The 17380-nt window shown below is 45.6% G+C and overlaps 1 protein-coding gene across 1 annotated transcript; it reads right to left on the reverse strand.

The window, feature by feature from the left end:
- Positions 1-222: 222 nt before the first annotated feature.
- LOC132761653 (zinc finger protein 850-like) lies at positions 223-10037 on the reverse strand. Its single transcript, XM_067473163.1, has 2 exons — positions 9990-10037; positions 223-3720 (listed from the first exon to the last, which is right to left on the reverse strand). Exon 2 carries the CDS (start codon positions 3551-3553, stop codon positions 1664-1666), a length of 1890 nt encoding a protein of 629 aa, XP_067329264.1. The 5' UTR covers positions 3554-3720; positions 9990-10037; the 3' UTR covers positions 223-1663.
- Positions 10038-17380: the final 7343 nt, after the last annotated feature.

Here is a 17380-nt window from a genome sequence, read left to right on the forward strand (position 1 = left end):
ACAACAAACAATCAAGGGCCAGGTAACACCTCCAAAGAGAGGATGCCCCAGCCAGCAACAGCCAGGTCACCTCTATTCAAATACCTTCACTGACTGATTTGGCAGCTTCATGACCACTCAATGCTCATCAACCTTGCTAATTGCAACATTTACATTTGCTTCCAACAGGCAAGAGTTCTTTCTCCCGCCCTGGACATTATTCCAAATGTGTGTGTATACACACACACACACACACCACTTATCTCACTTCCAACAGACCTCTGAAGAAATGTCAGGAGAGGTGAAATGTCAGGAGAGAATGTTACCAGAACATGGCCATACTGCCCAAAAAGCTCACAGCAACCCAGTGATTCTGACCATGAAAGCCTTCGACAATACCAAATAACTGATTTATACAGTAAAGGTGATGTAGAATGGAATGAGAGAGTAACTTTATTGTCGTTGTACACGGCAAAACCAAATCCAATGCTTTCCTCAGCACACATCACAAAACCAACACAACCGTTCCTCCATACCCCAACCACCACCACACAGCCCCCAATGCAACATCAATGCAAAATCACGGAGTCTTGCATAGTTACAGCTCCAGGATAAAAGCTATCTCTCAGTCTGCTGTCTCTCTATTGAAACGTCTCTCTCCATACTATTATTATATATTGAAAGTCTTATATGGGGTGGCTTAACCTCTGGCTTGCTAATTAAACTAAATTACTGTGTCACAAAAATATCCATTTCTAAAAAGAGTTTCACCAACATGAAAAGTCTGGAAAGCTCTATCTGGGAAACTCTCTTTGGAGTCAAACACCGCTGTTCTCTCCAATGTTAATTCTTTCTATGAAGATTTCAACTACCAGAGAAGCTTTTTCCACACAATGTGTTAATAATAATAATAATAATAATAATAATAATAATAATAATCTTTATTTATACCCCGCCACCATTTCCCCCAACGGACACTCGGGGCGGCTTACATGAGGCCAAGCCCAAACAACAAATTACAACAAAGTAAAACCAAGAACACAAACAACAGGCAACAACATCATAATTACATAACAATAAAAAAACACATATAAATACATTAGAAATATAAAATTACAATCACAGTGACAATGGGTGGGCCACATGTGCAGAATAAAATGATTAAAAATGATTAAAAACTTGGGTGAGATAACAGGAGGAGCAGGTTACTTGCAAGGGGAGCTCAATTAAAACTGGGGTTGTGGAACCAAGCATTCCCATGGTGGGGGACGGGGACGGGGGGACGGACATGTTATAGGGTTTCTCCCCCAGTGTAATTCCTTTGATGTGAACATAGACTTCTATACTCAATGAAGCTCTCTCCACAATCCAGGCATGTATATGGTTTCTCTTTTGTGTGAGTCCTTTGATGTGAATGTAGATCTGAACTCTTTCCACACTCCAGGCATTTATAGGGTTTCTCCCGAGTGTGTGTCCTTTGATGTGAACGCAGACCTGGACTATGAATGAGGATCTTTCCACACTCCAGACATGTATGCCACTCCCCAGTGTGAGTCCTTTGATGTCTATGTAGATTTCCATTCACAGACAAGCTTTTTACACACACTATGCAGTTATAGGGTTTCTCCCAGTGTAGGTTCTTTGATGTGACCATAAACTTGGAACAATGGGTGAAGCTCTGTCATCACTCATGGCAAATATAGGATTTTTCCCCAGTGTGAGTCCTTTGGTGTGAAAGTAGACCTGAACTCTCAGTGAAGCTCTTTCCGCACTCCACGCATGTATAGGGTTTCTCCGCAGTGTGACTCCTTTGATGTGAACGTAGACTTTTACTCTCACTGAAGCTCTTTCCACACTCCAGGCAGTTATAGGGTTTCTCTTTAGTGTGAGTCCTTTGATGTGAACGTAGACCTGAATTATGAATGAAGCTCTTTCCACACTCCAGGCATTTATAGGATTTCTCCCCATTGTGAGTCCTTTCATGTGAACGTAGACTTCCACTCTGAGTGAAGCTCTGCCCACACTCCAGGCATTTATAGGGTTTCTCCCCAGTGTGAATCCTTTGATGTGAACGTAGACTTCCACTCTGAGTGAAGCTCTTTCTACACTCCAGGCATGTATATGGTTTCTCTTCAGTGTGAATCCTTTGGTGTGAACGTAGACCAGTACTATTAGAGAAGCTCTTTGCACATGCCAGGCATTTATAGGGCTTCTCCCCAGTGTGAGTCCTTTGGTGTGAACGTAGACTTCCACTCGTAGTGAAGCTCTGCCCACAGTCCAAGCATGTATAGGGTTTTTCCCCAGTGTGAATCCTTTGATGTGAACATAGACTTCCACTCGTAGTGAAGCTCTGCCCACAGTCCAAGCATGTATAGGGTTTTTCCCCAGTGTGGATCCTTTGATGTGAATGTAGACTTCCACTCGTAGTGAAGCTCTGCCCACAGTCCAGGCATGTATAGGGTTTCTCCCCAGTGTGAATCCTTTGATGGGAATGTAGACTTCCACTCGTAGTGAAGCCCTGCCCACACTCAGGGCATGTATGGGGTTTCTCCCCAGTGTGAATCCATTGATGTGAACGTAGACTTCCACTCGTAGTGAAGCCCTGCCCACACTCCAGACATGTATGGGGTTTCTCCCCAGTGTGAATCCTTTGATGTGAATGTAGATTTCCATTCGTAGTGAAGCCCTGCCCACACTCCAGGCATTTATAGGGTTTCTCCCCAGTGTGAATCCATTGATGTGAACGTAGACTTCCACTCGTAGTGAAGCTCTGCCCGCAGTCCAGGCATTTATAGGGCTTCTCCCCAGTGTGAATCCTTTGATGTGAATTTAGATTTCCATTTGTAGTAAAGCTCTGCCCACAGTCCAGGCATGTATAGGGTTTGTCCCCACTGTGAGTGCTTTGGTGTGAACGTAGACCTGAACAATGAATGAAGCTCTGTCCACACTCCAGGCATGTAAAGGGTTTCTCCCCAGTGTGAATCCTTTGATGTGTACGTAGACTTCCACTCTCAGTGAAACTCTTTCCACACTCCAGGCATGTATAGGGTTTCTCCCCAGTGTGAGTCCTTTGATGTTGATATAGATGTGAAGTATGAGCGAAGCTCTTTCCACACTCTGGGCATGTATACGGTTTCTCCCCAGTGTGAATCCTTAGATGTAAACGTAGACCTGTAGTATGAGTGAAGCTCTTTCCACACTCTGGGCATGTATACGGTTTCTCCCCAGTGTGAGTCCTTTCATGTGAACGTAGAGCTGAACTATGAGTGAAGCTCTTTCCACACTCAGGGCATGTATAGGGTTTCTCCCCAGTGTGAGTCCTTTCGTGTAAACATAGACTACCACTGTGAGTGAAGCTCTTTCCACACTCCAGGCATGTATATGGTGTCTCCCCCGTGTGAGTCCTTTGATGTGAACGTAGATTTCCACTATGAGTGAAGCTCTTTCCACACTCCAGGCATGTATAGGGTTTTTCCCCCGTGTGAGTCCTTTGATGTCGCTTCAGATCACCACTCCAAGTGAAACCTTTCCCACATTCCAGGCATATAAATGCTTTCTCCTTCATGACAGCCATGATATGGGTGTATGGTTGCAATACAGAAGCTTCAGTCTTCTTTTTTCCTTCCTTGTCTGTATGCGAGGTCAAGATTTCAGCAAGTCCATCACCGAGAGAGAAGTTCTTCTTATATTATTGATTTCACTGCTGCATTCAAGGGGCGGCTCCATAGAATCCTCATTTCCCTGGTTAAGAAAGAAGTAAAAGATCAAAGATGAAGGCGAGAAACTTCCTTTACCTCCACAATTTCCCCCTTTCCCTTCATGGGTTATGTTGAAAATGGAAACACCCAGAAATGCAAACATCAGGGTCTTCAGAGGTTTTGTTGGACAATGAAGCAAGTGGAGTGTCTCTATCCCTGTGGAATAATGTCCAGGGTGGGAGAAAGAACCCTTGTCTGCTTGAAGCAGGTATGAATGGCCCAGCATTCCTGCGTTTTCAAATAAGATTCTGTGTCCAGCACTCAGAAACAAGCAATCAGGTGCCAGTTAACACCTCCCAAACAGAGGGTGCCTCCAGGCAACAGGGGCCAGGCCACCTCTCTGCAGATATCCTCACTGATTGACTCTGCAGACTTCATGGCTACCCCAATGCTAATGCAAACTTATTAATTGCAACATTCACCCTTGCTTCAAACAGACAAGGGTTCCTTCTTCCGCCCTGGATATTATTCCACAGGAATATTACTCCATTTGCTTCACTGCCAAGAGAACCTCTGAAGGTGCCATTAGCGACAGATGCAGGGGAAACATCAGGAGAGAATGCTGCTGGAACATGACTAGACAGGCCAAAAATGTACAGCAACCCAGTGATTGTGGCCAAGAAAGCCTTCAACAAAACATTATTTAAAACATGCCTAGTTAAGAGATATTTATCCCCCAGTGGTCAGTCTGCTAAAGAGTATAACAGCAACAACAACAACAACAACAACAATGTTGCCATCAAAGCCAAAATAGAAAAGTGGGCAACAGATCCCAAGTGTAGACTCTGGAAAGAAGCAGATGAAACAATAGATCCCATCTTCAGCTGCTGCAAGAAGATTGCGCAGACAGACTACAAGCAGAGGCACAACACCATTGCTCAGATGATTCATTGGAACTTGTGCCACAAATACCATCTGCCTGAGACAAAGAACTGGTGGGATCACAAGCCTGAAAAAGTAATTGAAAATGAACAGGTAAAATACTCATCCCAGAATCAGACTGACAGGGTTTTGGAGCACAATATTTATTTATTATTTATTTATTTCATCTACTTATACCCCGCCCTTCTCACCCCGGGGGGGGACTCAGGGCGGCTTACAAAGGAGGCACAATTAGATGCCCAAATCACACAACAAACAATACAAAATATAACAGTTCAACAATTAAAATGAAACATCAATACCTATTAAAATCATAAAAACTATCTCATGTCAGAGTCCATATATCAGAGTCCATATATCCATTCCATTCCATTGTCCTTGTCTATCGATAGGTCCTTTAATCAGTTGTCAGCATGGCCAAAAGCTTGGTCCCACATCCAGGTCTTTAGTTTTTTCCTAAACGCTAGAAGGGAAGTCGTCGATCTGATCTCCCCGGGGAGTGAGTTCCACAGGTGGGGGGCCACCACTGAGAAGGCCCTGCTCCTCGTCCCCGCCAGTCTCACTTGTGCCACTGGCGGGGTCGAGAGCAGGGCCTCCCCAGAAGATCTTAAACTTCGAAGTGGGATGTAGACCTTATGATCGTGTTAAAAAACCAAGTTTGGATCGTCAATGTTGAAATCGCAGGCGACAGCAGGATTGCAGAGAAACAACTGGAAAAGCTGACACGATATGAGGGTTTAAAGATTGAACTGCAAAGACTCTGGCACAAATCAGTCAAGGGGGTTCCAGAGAGGATTGGAACACTGGGTGCAGTGCCTCAAGACCTTGGCCTGCACTTAAAACCCATCAGCGCTGACAAAATCCCCACCTGTCAGCTGCAAAAGGCCGCCCTACTGGGATCTGCACACATTATTCGCCGATACATCACAGTCCTAGACACTTGGGAAGTGTCCGACGTGTGATCCAATACAACATCCACGAGAGTGATCTTGTTTGCTGTGGACTCATCTTGTTGTGTTTCAAACAACAACAGCAACAACAATATCCTGGAGCTGTAGTTTTACGAGCCCTTTGCTGCCTCTGCACAATAGTGCTGGTGCCTTGCCAAATTACAAGCGGGAGTGACTGCTATATTAATATATTTTTTATTTACAATGATTTAAATCATCACTAGTGCCTGCCATATTAATATTTTCCATTTATAATATTTTAATATTATAAGTATATTATTTGAAATATTATATTTAAGAGTGTCTTCCATATTAATATATTGATGTATAATATTTTAATATCATACATTAAATATTTTACATATTATATTTAATATAAGAGTGTCTGCCATACTAATACATTCTTATTCATTATTTATAATATGTTAATTGTTAGTGCCTTTCATATTAATCTAATTATAATATTTTAATATCATATATTAAATATTACTTTAAATCATATTATAATATTTAATATTAGAGTGTTACATAGGGACCACCAAACGCAGCATTGCCCAAACACAAATCAAGGAACATGAAAGGCACTGCAGACTACTTCAAGAGGAACCAGCCTGGACACAGCATATGGAGCAAGTGGAGGCTGGTTATTATTAATAACAGAAGCGAGTTATTATTATTATTATTATTATTATTAAGTGGAGGCTGGGTGGACATCTGTTGGGAGAGCTTGTATTGTGTTTTCCCTGCATGAAAGCAGAAACAGGTCGGACTACATGGCCTTTGGGGTCCTTCTCTATTATTATTATTATTATTATTATTATTATTATTATTAAGCGGAGGCTGGGTGGCCATCTTTCCTGCCTGGCAGAAGGGGGTAGGACTAGATGGCCTTTGGGGGTCCTTTCCAACTCTTGGATTCTGTTGTTGTTGTTATTATTATTATTATTATTATTATTATTATTATTATTATGGAAAGACGGGGTGGGCATCTGTTGAGAGGGCTTTGGTTGTGCTTTTCCTGCCTGGCAGAGTAAAGAGAGTTAGACTAGATGACCAAACTTCAGGGGACCCACAGGTTGAGAACCACTGCCCTTTGGGCTCCCACTTCCAGAGACAAACCCACCAATGACGTGTCCTTGATTTTTGGGAGCTGTAGTTCACCTACACCCAGAGAGCACTGAGAACCCAAACGACAATGGGTCTAGACCCGATATGCCCTAATTTGAATACTGGCGGGGCTTGGGGGAAATTGACTTTGCCTACTGGGAGGTGTAGTTGTTGGGATTTATAGTTCACCTGCAATCAAACAGTAATGTAAACCCCACTGATGACAGATCTGGGCCAAACTTGGCACACAGAACTTCAATGACCAACAGAAAACACTGGAGTGCTTTGGGGGGAACTGACTTTCATTTAGGGGAGTTGTAGTTCACCTGCATGCAGAGAGCAGTGTGATTCCAAACAAGGATGGATCTGGACTAAACTTTTATTATTATTAAACTTTATTTGTAGCCCGCTAGCATCTCCCGAAGGACTCGATGCGGCTTACAAAGGCCAAGGCCTCAACAAACAACAGCATAAAAACAACGCAAAGCAAATCAAAAACATTAAAAGCAATAACAGTAAGACAACAATACACCATAACACAATAAAAACTAGGGCCGGGCCAAAGTAATGGGTACAGATTAAAAAGTGCTGGGTGTGACAGGTGGGGTGTTGACTTCCAGGGTAGGTGCAAAGTGCAGAGAATCTCAAACTCTGATAAAGTGCTTCTGGGACATCATGCTGAGGTTTCCTATTCTGGAAAGGCACATTGGAATAGCCAGGTCTTCAAGCTCTTCCTAAAGACTGCCAACATGGGGGCCAGTGTGATGTCTTTGCGGAGGGCGTTCCAAAGTCGGGGGGCAATCAAGGAAAAGGCCCTGTCCCTCGTCCCCACCAGACGCGCTTGCGACGCAGGAGGGATCGCGAGCAGGGCCTCTCCAGATGAACGAAGGACCTAAACTTGGCACACATACCCGATATGCCCTAATTTGAATACTGGAGGAATTTGGGGGGGGGGGGGGATTGACCCTGATATTTGGGAGTTGTAGCTACTGGGATTTATAGTTCACCTGCAATCAAAGAGCATGTGTCCCTCACCAACAATGGAATTGGACCACATTTGGAACACTGAACCCTCATGACACTTGTGGGTTTAAAAAAGTGACTCCCAACCCAAATAAGAGGGGGGGGGGCACAACACCTAAAATAAAGTCCGCGGCCAGAACACAGATCAAAACACGAGAAGCAGAATTTGAAATCCGTGCTGAGAATGGGATGGGAAGCTGAAGGCAGGCTGTGCGAGGAGGAGACTCCCTCCAGAAGGGCTCGGGTGTCTCTCTCTTTGTCTCTCTCTCTCAAGGCCTGTCCTCCAGGGAGGAAGGAAGGAATCCCTCAGGAAAGAGGAGGAGGCCGCGGCTGAGTTGGGAAAGGAAGGCCTCCTCCCTCCCTGGTGCCTCTTCCCCTCCTGGCCCAGCTCTGCCTGACGCACAAAGGAGGCCCTGCTTGCGATTCCGCCTGTGTCGCAGGCACATTTGGTGGGGACGTAAGACAGGGCCTTTTCTGTGGTGGCCCCTTGACTCTGGGACACCCTCCCCAAAGATCTTAGACAGGCCCCTACACTGGCAGTCTTCAGAAAGAACTTGAAGACCTGGCCTCTCCGACGTGCCTTTCTAGATTAGGGATCTCCAATTCCAAGTCCCATGAGCACTTTAGTAGAACTAAGATTGCTGCACATCACACTCTGCACTTGCCCTATAATGCCTTATATACCTCCTGCCACATCAGCGCTTTTAATCCTGTACCCATTACTCTGGCCCGGTCCAGTTTTATTGTGTCTTAGTGTATTGTTTATTGCTTGTTGTTTATATTGCTTTAATTGTTTTTAATTTGCCTTAGGTGTTATTTTGTTTGTGTTGTGTTTTATGGCCTTGGCCTTTGTAAGCCGCATCGAGTCCTTCGGGAGATGCTAGCGGGGTACAAATAAAGTTAATAATAATAATAATAATATTAAAACGTGTTCCTCTAAAAGACATATCTGTATATATAATAAAAGAGAGTGTTTGTATCGGACAGAGGAAGGGCGGAGGGCAGAAGGGCGGAAGGTGTATGTGGCAGCATTCTGATTGGCTGCCGCTGTGCTGCTATTTGCATATGGTCTCTGATTGGCCAGCTTCAATAGGAGCCCCTGGTGGAGAAGAGGGTTCATGGCAGAAACGGGGCATGACAGAAGGAAATTTGCATATGGTCTCTGATTGGCCAGCCTCAAATCCAACATTCCGAGATGAGAAAGAGAGGAAAGGAAAGGCCAAAGGGGGCTGGGTCACAACACTACCAATACAGACCAAAATAGGCTCACAGAGCCCCCATCACCCACTCTACATCCTACTGCAGTTTGGAGGAGTATGAACCATGGATGATGGGACTTGCAGTACCACCACTCACATTCTGAGACCGCTGTTAACCTTATCCAGTGACTGATCAGGACCAAACTTCGCACAGAGACCTCTCATGACCCACTTTACGTCCTGGTGTGGTTTGGCCGGGGATGGACCGTGGATTATGGGACTTGCAGTACCATTGCTCATTCTTCAGACCACTGCAACCCTCATCCAATTACCAATAAATACCAAACTTGGCACACAGAGCCCCCATGATCCACTCTACATCCTGCTGCAGTTTGAAAGGGGGTGGACTTTGGATGATGGGACTTGCAATACCTTCACTCACTTACTGACACCACTGCCACCCTCATCTAATGACTGATAAAGACCAAACTTGGCACACAGAGCCCCCATGACCCACTCTATATCCTGCTGCTGTTTGTAGGAGGATGGCCCATGGATGATGGGACTTCAAGTACCTTCACTCACTTCCTGAAAATAATGCTGCCATTATCCAAAGACCAAACTTGGCATACAGAACCACCATTACCCACTTTCTCTAATAACCCGGGCAACGCCGGGTCCCCAAGCTAGTTAAAATATACACAAGGCGCAGAGTTTGAAATCCCTCAGCTGAAGGGGAAGCGGAAGGCAGGCTCTGCGAGGAGGAGACTCACTCCAGAAGGGCCTGGGCCTCTCTCTCTCTCTCTCAAGGCCTGGCCTCCAGGGAGAGAAGGAATCCCTCAGGAGAGAGGAGGCGGCGGCTGAGTTTGGAAAGGAAGGCCCACCTCCCTCTCTCCCCTGGGTGCCTCTCCCCTCCCGGCCCAGCCCTGCCTGCCCCACAAAGGAGGCCCAAGAGGCCCCCAAGGCCTCATTCCTGGCCCACCTCATCCTGCCTTTGTCCGCTTGGGAGAGGCCGGAATGGGACCCGGATGGGAAACAGAGGAGGAAGGGAAGGGAAGTGAAGGGAGACTCCGCTCAGGAACCCGCCTCACCTTCTCTGTCTTGACTCCTTCTCTTCCTCTCAGAAATGGCGGCTGCGCAGGGGGCGGGGCCTGGGTGACGACGCGCCTCTATGACGCAAAGTAGGCGTGGCCACATGACTTACAGAAGGGGCGGGGCCTGCGCGGCAAAAGGGGGCGTGGCTGGATGGCCTTTGGGTCTCCCCTCCTCCCACTCTGGGCTCCTTCCTTCCTTCTCTCTCCTGCCAGGCTTCCTTGGCTGCAGGGAAGGTGCCTCCCTCCCTTCTCCCTTGTGAGGCTCAAGCAGCTCCCAAGCCCAGACTAGTAGGGATCATTCCCAGGCTGAACACTCAGGAGGGAGGGAGGGAGGGAGGGAGGGGAAGGGCCCACCCCCCAGAAGAGCCATCATAACCTCAAGGGGTCCAATGCGTCATCGAAGGCTTTCATGGCCGGAATCTATGATCTACAGAGACACTTCCTGGAACACCTCAGCAAGCGAGAGTCCAAAAGTGGCAGGCTCAAACCCAGCATCTCAACCAATGGCTGATACCAAATTAGAGACTCCTTCCTGGGCACACAGAAGACTCTGTGCTTCCCTCCCTCCCTCCTTCCTTCCTTCTCTCTCCTGCCAGGCTTCCTTGGCTGCAGGGAAGGTGCCTCCCTCCCTTCTCCCTTGTGAGGCTCAAGCAGCTCCCAAGCCCAGACTAGTAGGGATCATTCCCAGGCTGAACACTCAGGAGGAAGGAGGGAGGGAGGGAGGGAGGGGAAGGGCCCACCCCCCAGAAGCGCCATCCCAACCCCAAGGGGTCCAATGTATTGTCGAAGGCTTGTGCGCCAGCTGCGCCCGTACCTTGGGAAGTCTGACTTCGGTAGTCCACACTCTGGTTACATCCCGTATAGACTACTTATAGACTAAGGCTGGGGTGAAAATGGCTGGAAGAAACATTAACAACCTCAGATATGCAGATGACACCACTCTGATGGCCGAAAGCAAGGAAGAGCTGAGGAGCCTTCTAATCAAGGTGAAAGAAGAAAGCGCAAAAGCCGGGTTGCAGCTAAACGTCAAAAAAACCAAGATCGTGGCAACAAGAATGATTGAGAACTGGAAAATAGAGGGAGAAACCGTGGAGGCCGTGACAGACTTTGTATTTCTAGGCGCAAAGATGACTGCAGATGCAGACTGTGGCCAGGACATCAGAAGACGCTTCCTTCTTGGGAGGAGAGCAATGTCCAGTCTCAATAAAATAGTAAAGAGTAGAGACATCAGACTGGCAACCAAGATCCATTGCCTAGTCAAAGCCATGGTCTTCCCTGTAGTCACCTACGGATGTGAGAGCTGGATCTTCGGGAAGGCCGAGCGAAGGAAGAGAGATGCTTTTGAGCTGTGGTGTTGGAGGAAAGTGCTGAGAGTGCCTTGGACTGCGAGAAGATCCAACCAGTCCATCCTCCAGGAAATAAAGCCCGACTGCTCACTGGAGGGAAGGAGACCAGAGACAAAGTTGAAGTCCTTTGGCCACATCATGAGGAGACAGCAAAGCCTAGAGAAGACAATGATGCTGGGGAAAGTGGAAGGCAAAAGGAAGAGGGGCCGACCTAGGGCAAGATGGATGGATGGCATCCTTGAAGTGACCGGACTGACCTTGAAGGAGCTGGGGGTGGTGACGGCCGACAGGGAACTCTGGCGTGGGCTGGTCCATGAGGTCACGAAGAGTCGGAGGCGACTGAACAAATGAACAACAACAGACTACTGCAATGCTCTCTACGTGGGGTTGCCTCTGAAGACTGTTCGGAAGCTTCAAATGGTCCAGCGATCGGCAGCCAGGTTGTTAACAGGAGCGGCACTCAGGGAGCATACAACTCCTCTGTTGCGCCAGCTCCACTGGCTGCCACTTTGCTACCGGGCACAATTCAAAGTGCTGGCTTTAGCCTTGAAAGCCCTAAATGGTTCTGGCCCGACCTATCTGTCCAAACGCATCTCCTCCTATGAACCAGTTAGGACGTTAAGGTCGTCTGGGGAGGCCCTGCTCTCGGTCCCGCCGGCTTCACAAGCACGCCTGGCGGGGACGAGAGACAGGGCCTTCTCAGTAGTGGGCCCCCGGCTGTGGAACGCCCTTCCTACAGACATTAGATTGGCCCCCTCCTTATTGACATTCAGGAAGAGAGTGAAGACCTGGCTTTTCGAACAGGCTTTCAACTAAGCAGTGCAATTGATTGATTTTTGGAATATGGATTAATGGACAACGAGATCGGATGCTGATTCTATTGATGAGACGTGATGGATTGTTGTTTTCCTGTATTGTTGTATTGATGTCCTGATGTTAATTAATTGATATTACTGTTTTAAATGACTAATGATTTTGTACTGTATTGTTGATACTGGTTGTTAACCACTCTGAGTCGCCGTTGGCTGAGAAGAGCAGTATACAAGTGAAGTAAATAAATAAATAAATAAATAAATTTCATGGCAGGAATCAGAGAAGTCAGCCATAGCAGAGCCCCTGGTGAACCAACCTGGACACAGCAGATTATTATTATTGGAGAACACAGATATGCTGGGCCACTCTCACCACCACGTCAGGCGACACAGAGAAGCCACTGAAATCCACAAGCATGTGGACAATCTCAACAGAAAGGAAGAAAACATAAAAATGAACACAATCTGGCTACCAGTATTAAAAAACTCTAAAATTAAAACAGCAAAACAGCAGAGGGGAAACAATCAGGGACATCTAATCACCACTCAACAAAAGATTCCCCCAGGCACTTCCAAGCCATTAAATGCTAATCAAGGTGGTCAGTTGAAACATTCACACCTAACTCCAGCAGCCAAGAGTCCTTTGTCCCACCCTGGTCATTCCACAGATATATAAACCCTTTCCAACAGACCTCACTACCTCTGAGGATGCTTGCCATAGATGCAGGTGAAACGTCAGGAGAGAATGCCTCTGGACCATGGCTGTTTTAAAATAGTTTTAAATTGTTTTTAAACTGTGTTAGATTTTAGCCATTCTTGTAAGCCGCTCCGAGCCCCAGGGGAGTGGCGGCATGTAAGTTTGAATAATAAATAAATTAAATAAATAAATAAAAATATAGCCCGAAAAACCTACAACAACCCAAGAGGTCCCTTCTGGGTCTGCCTGGCCTGAGTCCCCTTGAGGCCCCCGCTCTTTCCTGGCTGGCCTGCGAGGCTGAGCAGGGCCACCCCTGGGGAGGACTTGGGTGGGAGGCCCCCAGGAGCCCCAAGAGGGAGGGAAGCCCTGCTGCTCCCACCCAAGGAAGGAAGGGAAGGAAGGCCCTCCAGGACTCAGGAGTGGGGGGGCACACCCCAGGAAGGCCTGCCTGGCCTCCCTTCCCCCCACATGCAAGCACATAGTAAGGAACGAAACTCCCCAATCAGGAACAGCAGCTGGTTCACCTTCTCTTCCTTATTATTATCCTTCTGTGTCTTCTGGGCCTCTCCTCAGGGCTGGAGGCAGAGCACAACCTCGTTAGAACACTTGGATTGTGTATTCCAGCATGACAATAGGGGGGTGGGCACATTGGATGGTATTTCAGGTCCCTTCCAAACCTAATATAGACTTCCCAAGTCTGGTGGAGTGAGTCTCCTTCTCTAGAGTTCTGTGGAACAGAGGCTGAATGGCTACTTGTTAGACATGCTTGGATTGTATGTCTTCCTGTGTGACAAAAAGGGGGGAGGTCAGACTAGATGACCTTTGAGATCCCTTCCAAATGTAATATAGACTTCTTTGAAGTTTGGCGGAGTCTCCATCTCTGGAGCTCTTTAAATCAAAGGCTGGGTGGCCATCTGTTGGGGGGACTTGGATTGTGTCTCTTGCAGCCTTGCAGAAGGGGTCAGACTAGATGACCTTTGCGGCCCCTTCCAAACCTCACATAGACTTTCTTGTTCTCTGGTGGAATCTCTTCTCTAGAAATCTGTGAAACAGAGGCCGGATTGCTATTTCCTGGGCTTCGTGTCTTTGTACCTGGCAGAAGGGGCCAGACTAGATGCCCTTTGAGGTCCCTTCCAAATCTAACATAGAATTTCTTGGAGTCTGGTGGACTCTTTCTCTAGAGTTCTTTGACAGAGGCTAAATGGCTATTTGTTGGGCAGGCTTGGATTGTATGTTTTCCTGCATGGCAAGAAGCGGGGCTCGGACTAGATAATAATAATAATAATAATAATAATAATAATAATAATAACAACCTCACAACCTCTGAGGATACTTGCCATAGATGGAGGCGAAACATCAGGAGAGAATGCTTCTAGAACATGGAGATATATAGCCCAAGAAACCTACAACAACCCAGTGATTCCTACCATGAAAGCCTTCGACAATACAACAATAAACTTTATTTGTACCCCCCACCATCTCCCCAAAGGGGACTTGGGGCAGCTAACGTGAGGCCAGGCCCAAAATCACAATACAACAAAATAAAAAGAAGCAAATAATAACATCAAATAACAGACTGCTTGTTTTCTGCTTCCCTGGAGACTAGGATGCAGAACAATGGCTTCAAACTACAAGAGAGGAGATTCCATCTGAACATGAGAAAGAACTTCCTGACTGTGAGAGCCGTTCAGCAGTGGAACTCTCTGCCCTGGAGTGTGGTAGAGGCTCCTTCTTTGGAGGTTTTTAAACAGAGGCTGGATGCCCATCTCTCAGGGGTGCTTTGAATGCAACATTCCTGCTTCTTGGCAGAATGGGGTTGGACTGGATGGCCCACGATGTCTCTTCCAACTCTTTGATTCTATGATTCTATGAATCAGCCAGGCATACTCCGGGCTCCTGACACCTGGGCACCGAAGCCATTATAAATCATCATGGAACAGGCTGGAGGAAACCCTGACGCCCCAAAGAAGGTGATGTCTACGGATGACAAACTGGATTATTTAATAGCATTAATGAATGAAACAAACTCTTCTATTAAAAGTTTAGCATTGGAATTTGGAGAGATTAAAGCAACTCTGTCAGAAATTAAACAACATGCAGATAATAATGAAGAAAGAATTGAGCAGTTAGAAAAAGAGACATTGACTCTGAGATCTAGATTGATTGATTCGGAGAACCATCTTCAGAGAAGGAATTTTCATCTTCAGGAGGTGCCGGAACATATCAAGGACTTAAGCCAGGTTGTGGTAGAAGTGTGTGCTAATTATGGCATAAGTCTTACCGAAAATGATATCGAGAGAGCTCATAGATCCCCCCCCCCCAAGAACTTTCAGGTTTTATCCCCTCGGGATGTTACACTGTTCAACAGAGAAAAAGTTTCAGGCCTGAAAATAGTTGTTCTTTTATGATTTGGGGGTGCTGAAAATGAAAATGACATTTAAAAATGTATATTGGCTCTAGTTTTTATGATATAAGCAATCACGTGATCACGTATGGTTGAAAAAATGCATAGAATCATAGAATCAAAGAGTTGGAAGAGACCTCATGGGCCATCCAGTCCAACCCCCTGCCAAGAAACAGGAATATTGCATTCAAACCACCCCTGACAAATGGCCATCCAGCCTCTGCTTAAAAGCTTCCAAAGAAGGAGCCTCCACCACACTCTGGGGCAGAGAGTTCCACTGCTGAACGGCTCTCACAGTCAGGAAGTTCTTCCTAATGTTCAGATGTTGCAACTTACACTATGGAAGATTCTAGAATACTCTAGAAAGTTTGATGACGCAGTATTAGTGTCGTGTGCAAAAGCCAGAAAGCCCTATATAAGGCCAGACTTTTGAACGGTGAGGGTCAGTCAGTTGAAGACTGAGGCAGTATCGTTAAACATCGTTTTACATTGTTCTTTTTACTGTAGTTCTGCCTCGCACGTGTGTAAATAAAGCACTATGGAAAAAAGAGATCAAGGCCAATGGACTCCGTCAATGCTGTCAGACTCCTGCTGGAGCATTGCAAAAGACAATCCTTTCCTTGAATACAAAAGAAAAGTCAAGAGAAGCAAACAGGAGAAAAACTAAAGTCATGATTAAAGCGACATTTAAACTTTCAGACTTTTCAACTGCATTAGGCCTACTCATAGAATTTCTTGCTGCACAAACATAAACAATAGACTAATTAAATAAATATTTCTCATGTATAAACTATTGGCAATATAATTTGACTAAAATTTAGTAAATATTCACGGTTTATATGCATGCAGTAAGGTTAGGCGCATTATCATAATATTAACGAATTACCTATTGTGGAGAAAATTGAAATAGCTGTTGCATAAAAACCAGAGCCAATTAACACATTTAATTATTATATTTGAATTCAGCATGTTAAATTTATTAAGAAACGGCACATTTCATTTCCGCAGCTGAGAAAAACTGAAATTTTGTAGAACAGTGTTATCGTCGCTTTTGGCGGGGAGAAGACTAAAGATTTTGTTTTTAAAAACTGAAGGACTATTTGGAACTTACATTATAAGGATTACAAAATATTTATTTACCCAGACTTGGCAAAAGAAGCGAGGAAAGACCGAGAGGCTTTACGACCGCTAACTAGATGTCTAAACAAGGCTGGAATTAGATTTATGTGGAGTTTCCCTGCCACAATATTACTTTATAAGGACGGGAAAAAACATGCAGTTAAAACTTTGGGAGGAGGTATTGAACTGCTCAAACAGCTAGATCTCTATCAAGACACGGCTAGCGCCAGGACTTTTGGAAGAAGGCCAGAAGACTCTCCCTTGGGGACTGCGCTGCCCTTCCCTCGCTCTCCCCTCTTGCAACTTCTTTCACCCATTTAACCCCATTTGTCCAAATTTCATTATTCCACAGTTCTTAGGCTGTACTGGATCTTGTTTCAAGTTTTCTATTCTCCACTCTTATTTTGTCTTCCCCCCCCCCCCAATAGTTTTTATTAGTTTTAAACAGAAATAAACATAGGATACAATATAACAGTATACATGTAAATTATATAACTAAAAACAATGGTTTTTAACTAACTCAAAAAAAGAAAAGAGAAGAAAAAAAATTATTTAAAAAGGAAAAAATATTTTACAAAAGAAAATTATTGACTTTCGTTCTTCCTCCTTCTACCCTCAAAAAAGAAAAAGAGGAAACATTTCATCACATTATATATCCAAGGAAAAAGGTAAAGTGTAAATTTATCCCTCAGTCTTTATTGTTAATCAGGCCCGTAGCCAGGATTTCGTTTCGGGGGGGGGGGGGGGAGGCTAATTTTTTTTCAGGGGGGTTTTGGGGGGGGCTGAGTTTCGGGGGGGGGGGCAAAAAAATTTCAGGGGGGGTTTCAGGGGGGGCTGAGTTTCGGGGGGGGGGCTGAGTCTGAGTGAAAGAGGGTCTAGCCTAGCAAACCTTTCGTATCATTACCCCAATACCCCCATGCATATGGGATATATTGACTATGGTGATCAGATCATGATATGAATAAACAAAACAGTTTAAATAATGCACCAGTAAGGCCTTTTCACGAACC

Source organism: Anolis sagrei, chromosome 1 (genome assembly GCF_037176765.1).
Source record: "Anolis sagrei isolate rAnoSag1 chromosome 1, rAnoSag1.mat, whole genome shotgun sequence".
Classification (NCBI taxonomy): domain Eukaryota; kingdom Metazoa; phylum Chordata; class Lepidosauria; order Squamata; family Dactyloidae; genus Anolis; species Anolis sagrei.

Excerpts from the sequence above, each read along its gene's own strand:
- LOC132761653 (XM_067473163.1), bottom strand. The coding sequence starts at position 3,553 with ATGGCTGTCATGAAGGAGAAAGCATTTATATGCCTGGAATGTGGGAAA.